General features: G+C 30.3%; 1 protein-coding gene across 8 annotated transcripts in view; it reads right to left on the bottom strand.

Annotated features, from left to right (window-relative positions):
- Pvr (PDGF- and VEGF-receptor related) overlaps positions 1-12,996 on the bottom strand; it is a 156,383-nt gene that overhangs the window by 31,460 nt on the left and 111,927 nt on the right. For 3 of the 8 annotated variants that reach the window (XM_065501864.1, XM_065501865.1, XM_065501867.1), the window contains exon 1: positions 8,318-8,619. In XM_065501864.1, the coding sequence (XP_065357936.1) occupies positions 8,318-8,450 (133 nt within the window). In that variant the 5' untranslated portion in view covers positions 8,451-8,619. Of the gene's footprint in view, positions 1-8,317; positions 8,622-12,996 lie in introns of those variants that run through there. The other 5 variants (XM_065501866.1, XM_065501868.1, XM_065501861.1 and 2 more) reach the window with 3 other exon arrangements.

The following is a 12,996-nucleotide window of genomic DNA, read 5'->3' as shown; positions in this document are numbered from 1 at the left end:
TTCAAGCAGAAATGAATCAACTACCCTACGAGCAGTTTGTGAAAAAAATTTTAGGATAATTTTCAGCCAGTATACAACGCTTACGTTGACATATACCGTCCGAATCTGGCTTTTAAAGCCGAAAGTATGTGAATCTAATCAGAATCAACAACATTTCGATCAACCTTGCTCAGTCTGTAACTGAACATTATTTATTGCAATAAACTTTTAGCAGAAATGAATCATCTACCCTGCGAGCTGTTTGTGAAAAAAGTTTTGAGACTGTCTGACCACTAGCAGCATTCACGATCATCATTTTTTGTTCGGTCTATATCGTCCGAATCTGGCTTCTAAGGCCGAAAGGGTGCGACTCCAATCAGAATCATTGTAACAGGATTTCAATCAGAATCATGATCGCCGACTTTTTGTGGAATGAAATTGAAATTTTGTTAGGTTTTTGTTAACAGACTAAGAGTTAGGTTTTTGTTAACAGACTAACAGATTTTGACAATTACTTTCGTATCTATGTTACCCTATAAACTAGAGTTTTGAAGATTTTACGTCAATTTAAAAATGTTTCTTATTTTATTTTATATTGCTAACCTTTGCACCAAAAACAAACTATTAACCCATTTAACAAGAAATCAAAAACATAAACAAACATTGAAATTTTATGAATTATTTATGAACTAAATAATTTTAATATTGAATTCAATAAATTCTATTTAGTACATCAGTACAAATGTACTCGTCATAATAGCTATTGTTTGATTTAATCAGTATATTTTCATAGAGAAATGAATTAATAATAAAATCTCAATAAATATTTCATATGTAATACGAGTAATAATCTTAATACATGTGTATAAAGTTTTATAAAAGTGTTTATAAACAAATTGACGTATGTAAATTGAAATGTGTTAATATTTCAGTGGGAAAAATTCTAATATTTTCTAAGAATGTGATAAAAATTTTTTCTAACACGATATCAAACGAAATAGTTGGGACTATGGGAAAACAAAATGGATTAAAGTTGGCATGTAACGTAGGCATGTTTCATTGGGAGCTATAGAAAGAATATATCGTTTTTACAACCTTATCAATCTGGATTTAAAATATGTTCCAGGTTAGGTATTGCATCTTCTAATAAATATTTGTCCCCTATTCGACCGAAACCTGGACATTGTCATAAGTAGTCTTCTAAAGTTTCATCCTTGTGGAGAAGAATCAAAATATATTGGAAATTAATCTGTCATTTCTATCTGGCTTAATTTCAAATATGCTTAGAAACGTAATATTCGAGTTTATTTTTTGACGATGATTGAGGGTCCATCGTCCCCTCACGAGCGGCCTATGTGGTCTCAAAGTAGGGCACCTCATGCATGCAAAATTGTTATACGTTTACTAATTGTTTTGTAGTTTGTCTAAAAAATTAGAAAGAATATTTTAAAGACCTCGATAAAGCTTCTGGGACAAGAACTTTTCATATTATTATTTCACAATTACACAAATTGCGATTCCCGTTCTTCAATTTGTTTCATTACACTTTTTCTTTTCTTATGAAAACATTTGAATTTATTTATAATTTTTTCACTAAACTAGAATCAGAAACTCTATGAAAATATGAAAAAACTTTTCATTTCACCGCTTCACAAAACCAGAATCGACCCCCTGTTATAGTAATTGCATAATACATAAAAAAATTCAAATTTCACCACATTTTAGTCCAGTTTTCTCACAATATTGGTCACAAATTATGAGCGATTGCATTTTCGAATTATTCTTGTTAGTTAAACAATAAATAAAATAATCATATAATAAAAGTTTCGAAAAAATATCTTTTAGTCCAAAAATAATCGATTTTAAATTTGGAAATTTAAAACCGGAAGATCGGATAAAGAAGAGCAGCTGAAACAGCTGCAGAACGCGAATCACGTCTTGAGGAAAGCCGGGAAATGGTATATACATCTACAGACGCGGAAACAGAATGATAACGCGAATCACGGCTGCAGTAAATGCGTTGAAGTGCATCTTCATCGAGAGCCGCAGAGACACTCCAACAGCATATCGAAAGACTAGAAGCCAATTGCTCCCGAATGGCTCGATCAAGAGAACGAATGGATTTAATTTTGGCTATATTTCATTAGTTTGTTCATTGGCGCAATGAACAAACTTTGCTTACATTGCAGCGTTTTGAAGTTCCCTAAGGAATCCCCGCTAATGTGATGCTCGAACGGTAAAGTTATTCTGCCTCCAATTATTGAGCCGCTTCTAAGATACATTTCCGCCATTCCGATTTCCATGCAATTCCTTCAAAATATCCGAAAGTACAAATGTACCATAGAATTGGATCGTTGCTCCCGCTTCCCAATGACGATGCGAAGTTCCTTCAAATTTATTTCACTAGAAATAAAGCTACAGAAGCCGAACACCGTTGCGTAATCAGTACTGAAGTCAGACGTGAAATTGTTTCGAGTCTTCAAGTAATGTTACACGAACATAACAGTCTTATCCGACTATTCAAAACAGCCCTAGACCAGATACCGACTGATGATTATACGGTTGTGATAAGAGCTGGCAAGACACCGGTTGGTGAGCATGAGCGGCGTTGTTATTGGCATAGACTTCGGCGACAAGATATAATCATCCATCGTCAAATTCCAAGTGTTCAACGATCGCCAAATTCCAAGTGTTCGTTTGATGCCCTATAATATCCAGAGCTTTTTCCACGGTGTGAGGTTGGGTATCATTTTAACGTAATGCAAATGAATCTAAACTCAAATGAAGAGTCAACAAAAAAAGTTTTCTGTTGAAATGTCGCGAACTCTTCCATCAATTCATTGTCGACATGTACGCAAAAATTTAAAGTGAACGTCTGCTCTTCATTCGGTTGAATCAAAAAAAGAGACGCGTCGAGGAATATGTCCACATGCATGATGCGATCGTCAATAATGGAAACTTTGCGAATATCGTCCGTCATCTGGCTACATATAATAAGTCTTTCGGGTGCAAAGTTAGGTCAGGTAGTTCGTGCTTTAGTTTATGTATATTAAAATCGAGATCGAGATGCAATGTAAAACAGATGTTTTCTAAGGGCCAGCAATATGGACCGGGTTCAGCTAGTATAAAAATACAAGCCTGTCTCACTTACTGACTCATCAATGCCCAGCCCAAACGGCTTAAGCTGGAGACTTGAAATTTTCCATAAGAAGGGATATTTTAAATTCGATCCCTAAAAGGGTAAAAACGACCTAATCAGCTCAATTATGAATAAAAATTCCCCGGGAGTTTTCCGCCTTTTCTTATTTTTAAAATTAAATTTGAATAAGAAAAATGGGAAAAGGGAAAACTCCCGGGAAATTTGTATTCATAACTGGGCTGAATATATCCGAAAATAAGACAGATGGAATCAAAATTCAAAAATGAATGCTGTCAAAAAATTTGCGGGTGTATAATATTGTACTTTTTTGATAATTTTACTTTTAAAGGGTGGAACGGCTAAAATCCAATTTTGATAATTTTTTCTTAAGTATTAAATAGGAATAAAATTGAAATCGAGAACAATTCTCTTCTTAAAAACCTCTGGAAAAAACATAAAAAATTTTATAAAACAAGTAAGACAGCTATATTATAAATTATACTTTAAAATAATAATTTTTTTCAAAATTGTTTTTCAAATTTTTTTTTCGAAATTGTTTTTAAATTTTAAAAAAAAAGTTTTTACAATTTTTTTTTTTTTTGAAAAATAATTTATGACGAAAAAAATGTTTGATGAAAAATAAAATTCGGGTTAAAAAATATTTTCCCGATTTTGAACCATTGGACCTATTGTAGGCCCACTTACTCTTGCTTTATATACATCGTTGCAATGGACTTTGAAATATCTATCATTAGATATCCATATTATCTATATTCATGACTTAGTAATCCAGATATAGATCAAAAATAGGCCAAAAATCGAGTTTGTCCCGGTTTTTTGCTTATATATCAGCCATTTGTGGGCCGATTTTGTCGATTTTAAATAGCAACCGAGCCGGAAGAATTCCCGATGTATTGATGTATGAATCATGTATGTAAGTTATTTGGGTTAGTTGATTTCAACATACAGACGGACAGACAGACATGGCTATATCGACTTCACTACCCTTAGGAGGATTTTCTGTGCGTTTGAAGCCTCGGGCAAGAGCTAAATTGTATATACAATTTATTTGTGGATTTTTATTTTTTTATATCGAGTGTTGTTTTTGTTTTCACATAGTTTTTTCTACTAATACATTCTCACCACTTAGGTTTCTGACATCTGAGTTAGGTTTTAGACAGGATAGTTTCCGCTCTATGTCTATTCTCTATGGAGCGGAAACTAGAAAAAAACTCAAATCTAAATTTTACTGAAAATAATCACAATACGAGTGTTGTTTTTGTTTCCACATTATAATTTTTTCAATACATTCTCACCACTTAGGTTTCTGACAACTGAGTTAGGTTTTTGACAAGAGAGTTTCAGCTCTAAGTATATTTCGCTATGGCTCTATGTTTCTCTATGGTTTGAAAACAGAGCATCTATGCTCGGTCTATTAGACAGTGCCATACAAAAAATTTAATTTTTCTTTCATGATTCTTAATAATTTGACTAACATATCTCTACCAGTGTAATAAATCAACATATGATTTGCTGCAAATAAATAAATACAATAATTCTTTATTTATTAAGAGTATACTTATGCGAGTGTGTGTGACAGAATTTTTTGTTTTATTAAACAAGAATTTTTCTATATAATTTATTTATTTATATTTTTTTGTTTGATTTTTTTTGTTTCAAATTCAAATGCGCCACAAACTGATTGAAATTATATCAAAACAATGCAATTATTTGTTATTGGAGGCAATATATAGATTGCTGCTGCCACTGCTGTGGACGTAAGTGTGTTTCTATTAGTTGTTGTTGTTATTATTGTAAATGACGATATGAATAAATATTGTATTTATTTTCAAAACTATTTGAAAATTTAAAGCACGCATAGCAATTGAAAAGAAATGATATGTGATGGTGTTAATGAAGCCAATAAAATAGGAAAAAGAAACAAACAAAATGCATGCACATATAAATTTCAATATTTTTTTCGTTGGTTTTTTGTTTTCAATAGTTAAAATACCATAAATTTCTTTTTTTGTTTTGTAAATTTTCCGACCGTCTAAAGTCCAGAAGTCCATGTTATAGTTAGAAAATTGAAACTTATATGATGTTTTTTTTTTACGGATTATGGCAATTGTTAACTGTGTCATCATGGTTTAGAAAAAAGACTTGAATTTCAAACTGAAATTTAAATGCAAATGAAAACATTTATCAATTGTGTGACATCTTGTAAATTTCATATGACAACACTAAACGCCATCTAAACACTATGATTTAGTAACTGTTGCTTGCCACACAAATTAATAAAATAAATTAAACAGTTGGCGGGCTGTGAAATTATTGAAAATTGTAACACGTTTTCATTTGCAGTTGTACTTTGAAATTTATTTGTACGTTTGATCAATTATTAAATTTATTTGATAATTTGTTGCTTTATTTTCTTTGCATTTCTTCGTTATGTTTTTATGGTCTCTTAGATTTTCCCAAGAAATTTGTGGGAGTCTTTCCAAATGCCACACACATGCACCTTCACACAACAAGCCAACTTTAATTTACATGTCTCTTTTTGTGTCTCTAATAGATCGTCCGCATGATTTGTCGTTAACTGTCAGGAGTGATAAATGTTGTTGTTGTGGTTTGGAATCCAGGCAACCTGGTTGGCTCTACAATATGCCAATTTATCAATGTGTCTTGGCAAATTTGTGAAAGACGAGAAAAAGTCAATTGTATTAAATGTAGATTTCATTTGAAAGATAAATAATAGAAAATTTAATAGTTTAGGGCACAGTGGAAGAACAGAACTAGAACTGAACTAGAACTGAATTAGAACTGAACTAGAACTGAACTAGAACTGAACTAGAACTGAACTAGAACTGAACTAGAACTGAACTAGAACTGAACTAGAACTGAACTAGAACTGAACTAGAACTGAACTAGAACTGAACTAGAACTGAACTAGAACTGAACTAGAACTGAACTAGAACTGAACTAGAACTGAACTAGAACTGAACTAGAACTGAACTAGAACTGAACTAGAACTGAACTAGAACTGAACTAGAACTGAACTAGAACTGAACTAGAACTGAACTAGAACTGAACTAGAACTGAACTAGAACTGAACTAGAACTGAACTAGAACTGAACTAGAACTGAACTAGAACTGAACTAGAACTGAACTAGAACTGAACTAGAACTGAACTAGAACTGAACTAGAACTGAACTAGAACTGAACTAGAACTGAACTAGAACTGAACTAGAACTGAACTAGAACTGAACTAGAACTGAACTAGAACTGAACTAGAACTGAACTAGAACTGAACTAGAACTGAACTAGAACTGAACTAGAACTGAACTAGAACTGAACTAGAACTGAACTAGAACTGAACTAGAACTGAACTAGAACTGAACTAGAACTGAACTAGAACTGAACTAGAACTGAACTAGAACTGAACTAGAACTGAACTAGAACTGAACTAGAACTGAACTAGAACTGAACTAGAACTGAACTAGAACTGAACTAGAACTGAACAGTTCAAAAAATAAGATAAAAATTTGTCAATCACTGAAATATTGAAAAACTATATCCAAAGCAATCAATCTAAAGTTGAACCAATTTCCTGTGTTGATGTTGCACTTTCGATGCCACATCTTAAGTTCAACATTTCTTGTCTTAATTTATTTTTCCTGTTATTATTACAGATTTGTAAATGTAAGTTTATTTCCAAGAAATATATTTCAGTTAATTATTACAGATATTTTTGTAAAACAAACAAGTGTCAACATGTTTTATCCGAAAAGAAATTGTTCAACATAATTTATTTACAACAATTAAAATTTATGTTATCAGAAGTGTACAGCATATGGCCCGACTAGTTTACACAATATAATTAAACACAAATCTAAAAACTCAATTGGAACTCATCAATTCTCATGTACTCTCAATAGGAAGAAATACAATTCGGGACTTTCATTTGAAAATTAAATTAAATCCAGTTTAAATTCTATCGATTAACTAAATGGCCAGTTAGCTATTTAGTTGCTGAATAATGAAAGCATTTGCACAAAATTTAACTTTAATTCTAAAATATTAAGAATAATTTGAGAATGTTTGGACACTTCTGGTTGACTTTAGTGATAAGGATTTTTACATACTTTTTTAAAGACATACATAAATTAATCTTATACTTATGTATAAATGTTTTTCTGTTCTGTTATTGTTTTAATATCAATTGTTGACTTGTGTCCACATTAAATAAATTTATATTTTTATTGTATTCATTGAAAGATTTCTTATTTTTTGTTTTCTTTTGTATTTTTTTATAAATAATCATATTTAGCTAAAAATAGATTTATTTTTATAAAAAAATAATCAAAATAGTTACTAGTTTATAGTTGATTTGTTAAATCTAATTATAAACAGATGTTACGTTTTAAATTTAGAAAAGAGAAAATTGTTCAGTTCTAGTTCAGTTCTAGTTCAGTTCTAGTTCAGTTCTAGTTCAGTTCTAGTTCAGTTCTAGTTCAGTTCTAGTTCAGTTCTAGTTCAGTTCAGTTCTAGTTCAGTTCTAGTTCAGTTCTAGTTCAGTTCTAGTTCAGTTCTAGTTCAGTTCTAGTTCAGTTCTAGTTCAGTTCTAGTTCAGTTCTAGTTCAGTTCTAGTTCAGTTCTAGTTCAGTTCTAGTTCAGTTCTAGTTCAGTTCTAGTTCAGTTCTAGTTCAGTTCTAGTTCAGTTCTAGTTCAGTTCTAGTTCAGTTCTAGTTCAGTTCTAGTTCAGTTCTAGTTCAGTTCTAGTTCAGTTCTAGTTCAGTTCTAGTTCAGTTCTAGTTCAGTTCTAGTTCAGTTCTAGTTCAGTTCTAGTTCAGTTCTAGTTCAGTTCTAGTTCAGTTCTAGTTCAGTTCTAGTTCAGTTCTAGTTCAGTTCTAGTTCAGTTCTAGTTCAGTTCTAGTTCAGTTCTAGTTCAGTTCTAGTTCAGTTCTAGTTCAGTTCTAGTTCAGTTCTAGTTCAGTTCTAGTTCAGTTCTAGTTCAGTTCTAGTTCAGTTCTAGTTCAGTTCTAGTTCAGTTCTAGTTCAGTTCTAGTTCAGTTCTAGTTCAGTTCAAGAATTGTTTATGAATATCGAGGTTATATTTTTTAAATTATTTGGTTTCTTAAACAATATTTGATTATTTTTAGCTTTCTAATTATTTTAAAATACATTTTTAATACTTACATGCTGCACAGCCAATAATTGTATTCGATATCCATAATCCCAATAACATTAAGATGTGAAAATGCATTTTTCTTAAATAACAGCCACGCCTACTGCTGGGATGTTGTATTTTGTATGTGTGAGGTAAATCCATGATTGATTATTTAAATAAATACTAAATTATATAAAAAACAAAGTATTCTGGTGTTACGTTTCCATACACTTTTCTTTAACACTTTTTAACAATTATAATTAAAACATGTTTCCTAATAAAAATTAGAAATTTGCACTGAAAATAAAATTATAAAATTTTGTTATATTTTTGCATTAAGAATAGTAAAATTCTTTCTTAAATTTGTTTTAATTTTTTTTTGGTCATTAAAGAGAAATTTTAAATATTTTATGGCATTTTGTTTAAATGTTTTTAAATTTGTTTTCTTAAAATCACTCCGAAATTTATTTAAATCAGTCTTATCCGTACGAGTTCCTTTTCAAAACTATTTTCACTCGCTTAAAGCTTAAAAGCATAAAGTTTAAGTTAAACGAAAACAATGAATGTGTGTTTTTCCATGCTCAGTATGTCTTGAGCTTTTTTTTTTGTTCAGTTTTAAAGATAAATAATTAAATTAATAATAAATAATTTGTGGTTGTTGTGTTGCTGTCGTTGTTGTTGTCGATTTAAAACATAATTCGTTTTTTATCAATTAAACATTATTATTTATATTGTTTTTTTTTTTAATTTTTTAGCGGGCTTTGAAAGCAGTTTTTGTTTTGTAAACAATTTTAAATTTAAACTCTTTCTCTGTTCTCTCGCCTGTGTTTTATTCCTTCATTTGTTTACTTCGTAGAAAATTTTATTTATTTATCTGTAACGAAAAGAATTTTAAAGCAAAATTAATAAAATGTTTATTTATTTATGTTGTTTTTTAATAAAATTTATTATGTTTTTTTTTTTCAAAGATAAACGCTTTAAGAGTTTAATTACTTTAGGTTTGTTTATTAAGGCTAGATTAACCTAAGTTTAAACTAGGCTAGGCTTAATGGCGCTTTCTGTTAAGTAGTTTATGTGATAAAATGCAATGGAAAGTTCTACAAAATTAAATGGATTTTTATTGTAGTAAAGAAAAATTATGCAAAATTGATTAAAAGCTTGTTGTACAGCCAAGAATGCTTAATAACATAAGTTATCATGAAGCATAAATTTTAATGACTTAAATACATTTTTCAAAAATTATAAAGTTTAATCTTAAATTCTTAAAACTTTAAAGGAATTATTATCGATACTTTTTATAAGGAAAGATCAACTTGTGTTCCTGGTCTAGTTCTGTTCTAGTTCTGTTCTAGTTCTGTTCTAGTTCTGTTCTAGTTCTGTTCTAGTTCTGTTCTAGTTCTGTTCTAGTTCTGTTCTAGTTCTGTTCTAGTTCTGTTCTAGTTCTGTTCTAGTTCTGTTCTAGTTCTGTTCTAGTTCTGTTCTAGTTCTGTTCTAGTTCTGTTCTAGTTCTGTTCTAGTTCTGTTCTAGTTCTGTTCTAGTTCTGTTCTAGTTCTGTTCTAGTTCTGTTCTAGTTCTGTTCTAGTTCTGTTCTAGTTCTGTTCTAGTTCTGTTCTAGTTCTGTTCTAGTTCTGTTCTAGTTCTGTTCTAGTTCTGTTCTAGTTCTGTTCTAGTTCTGTTCTAGTTCTGTTCTAGTTCTGTTCTAGTTCTGTTCTAGTTCTGTTCTAGTTCTGTTCTAGTTCTGTTCTAGTTCTGTTCTAGTTCTGTTCTAGTTCTGTTCTAGTTCTGTTCTAGTTCTGTTCTAGTTCTGTTCTAGTTCTGTTCTAGTTCTGTTCTAGTTCTGTTCTAGTTCTGTTCTAGTTCTGTTCTAGTTCTGTTCTAGTTCTGTTCTAGTTCTGTTCTAGTTCTGTTCTAGTTCTGTTCTAGTTCTGTTCTAGTTCTGTTCTAGTTCTGTTCTAGTTCTGTTCTAGTTCTGTTCTAGTTCTGTTCTAGTTCTGTTCTAGTTCTGTTCTAGTTCTGTTCTAGTTCTGTTCTAGTTCTGTTCTAGTTCTGTTCTAGTTCTGTTCTAGTTCTGTTCTAGTTCTGTTCTAGTTCTGTTCTAGTTCTGTTCTAGTTCTGTTCTAGTTCTGTTCTAGTTCTGTTCTAGTTCTGTTCTAGTTCTGTTCTAGTTCTGTTCTAGTTCTGTTCTAGTTCTGTTCCTGTATAAATCCATTACTTTTTTAATTCACAAGAATTTTAAAAAATCTTATTTGTTTATTTTCTCAAAATATTAAACTCTCTATGACACTCAAACAACATGTGTTTTCACTTCTAATTAAACAATAAATTGAAATTTACGATGAACAAAAAAATTTCTACTAATTAAAATACCAAGTAAAAAACACACAAACTTTTTAAATTGTTTAAAATGACATAAACGAAATGTATTAAAAAAATAAAAATATTTAAGTAATAATAATTATACGATTCATAATATGAATTCATTGAAAAAAGTTTCATTCAAAGAAAAAAACTTACGCTTTTCATTCATACATTTGAGTCATTTGATGCCAAAAAAATATTCAAATTTTTTTAGTGTTTATTACAAACTTCCCCTTTCATTGGAATAAAATTATAAATGTAAATACATTGCTGTAGTTTTTTATATGATTGTTGTTTAATTTCACACTTTACAACTATTAGAAAATTATTTACTTGTAATATATTTCCAAATATTTTAATAATCAGGTCATTTAACACTTTTTTCTGTTATTTTTTCTTAGTGTACTTCCGCTTTGGAACGTGACTTCAGTCATATCTAATGATTTTAATTGTTCAATTGTGTTTGAGCTTTATTTTAATAAAGAATTTTATTTTAATGGTTTCTTTCTATTTAATTTATAAGTTTTTTAAAGAGGATTTCTTTTTGTGATCTTGTGGGATTTTAATGGAAGAATTTATCATAAATTTTAATTGTTAAAAGAATTATATATCATTAACCCTCAAATGGTACTTGCAAAACAGGAAGTGAAATAAGTAAAATTTTTAAACACTGAAATTGAGGTGATCCTAATTTATCCGATTTTCCATATTTCATATTCGTAAGTTATTTGGGGGCTTCGGAAAGTTGATTTCAACAAACCGAAAATACTTCATAGTATCGCTCTTTCATGGTGATGGCTATACAAATAATTCCTTAAATGTTTTCAATATCTAGGTCAATCTCTTCTGCAAAAATAAACAACATTTTAATTGAAATTTCTATTAATACTACACATGAGAAAACAATTAAAATCAACCCAGAAATCTAAAAAAACGGTTCATCAACAACAGATTATAACCCACTTTGTTGTTTTGCTTAAGTGGGAGTCATCCATTTAAGTTTTGTATTGACGGGATTTGCCACAAAAAAAAACTCGTGATACTCTTGAAGACAAGCCAGCCATCAGCTACCCTCATATGTGTGTTGTAGCATGCGATGATGGTTTATGTGGTTTCAAATCTTTTTATCGTTTTTATTAAATCAGATTTTTTGTTTTTACATAAATCAAACAATTTCCATAGACAAAAACAAACGCTTTATAATGTTTTGTAACAAAATGCCAACTTTTTTGGCTTCTCAAATAGACATGCGGTACGTAAAGAGCAGTGGTCGGCACTCATAGCCAGCAGAGGCCAAACAAAATTTGTTATTTACTTGTAATCAATACGAGTGTCATGGAACTTTATAAAAATTATTAAATAAGAATCAAGATATCACATTAAATTGCTCATCAGATTACAATACTCTTCATGCCGACCACTGCTATAGATGTATTGAACAGGGTGTAACATCAGGAAGTGGTTTTGAGGAAAAATTTAAACCCCATAATAATTTTATAGCATCTTTAGGAGTCTCTTTATTACAAGCTCTTGTTGAGTTTTACAACTTCTTCAAACTTTTTTGGCTGGCCTGGGAGATCTTTGTCTTCCGTGTCAAAATCACCACTTTTGAATCGCACAAACCATCGCTCGCACATGGAAACTGATGGAACACATTCACCATAAGCTTCGGTGAGCTATCGATGTGCTTCAACGGCACTTTTTTAAATTAAAGAAGTGAAGCAAAACTTCCCGCATATGTTACAAAATTTTACATTTTCGAATAAATATGTGACAGATTAATAAAATAAAAACCGGGTTCTAAAGATACGTCATTATACATCAGATACGTGATATTATGAACTGACTGACAGCTTTTTGGAAAACACCCTTTTATACAATAGTTTTTCCTTTCGTACTACATCAAAAGTTTATTATAATGTATTATTTCACCATATTTCAAGAGAGTGTTGTGTATCTTGATTTAAATTCCTGATGTCTTTATATAAATTTTTTCCATACATTTTGTTTTTGCTCCATCTTCTATTTGTGTAAGGAAAATGCATAAGCGAATGCAAGCAGCACATTTCAAAACCACATGAGCTCTTGTAACTTTTAGGATTTCAAAGATTTATTTCAAAACTACTTTATACAATGAACTTTCAACAACATTTTGTGTGTGTTTTTTTTTCTTCTTTATAAATAATATACGTTTTATTTTGCATTGAACGAGTACGTGTTTATAATTTATTTCCTATTTATAACAACTAAGTTGTATAAAGGAATAAGGGTATTCACAAAGGAGAGAAAATCTTAGAAGAAATAAATAATAAACATTATTTAGCAATAAATATGCACCCCTATCGTGAA

This window comes from Calliphora vicina, chromosome 2, assembly GCF_958450345.1.
Source record: "Calliphora vicina chromosome 2, idCalVici1.1, whole genome shotgun sequence".
Taxonomy (NCBI): Eukaryota; Metazoa; Arthropoda; class Insecta; order Diptera; family Calliphoridae; genus Calliphora; species Calliphora vicina.
Note: the sequence above shows the minus strand (reverse complement) of the source record. Positions and strands in the feature narration are given on the sequence as shown.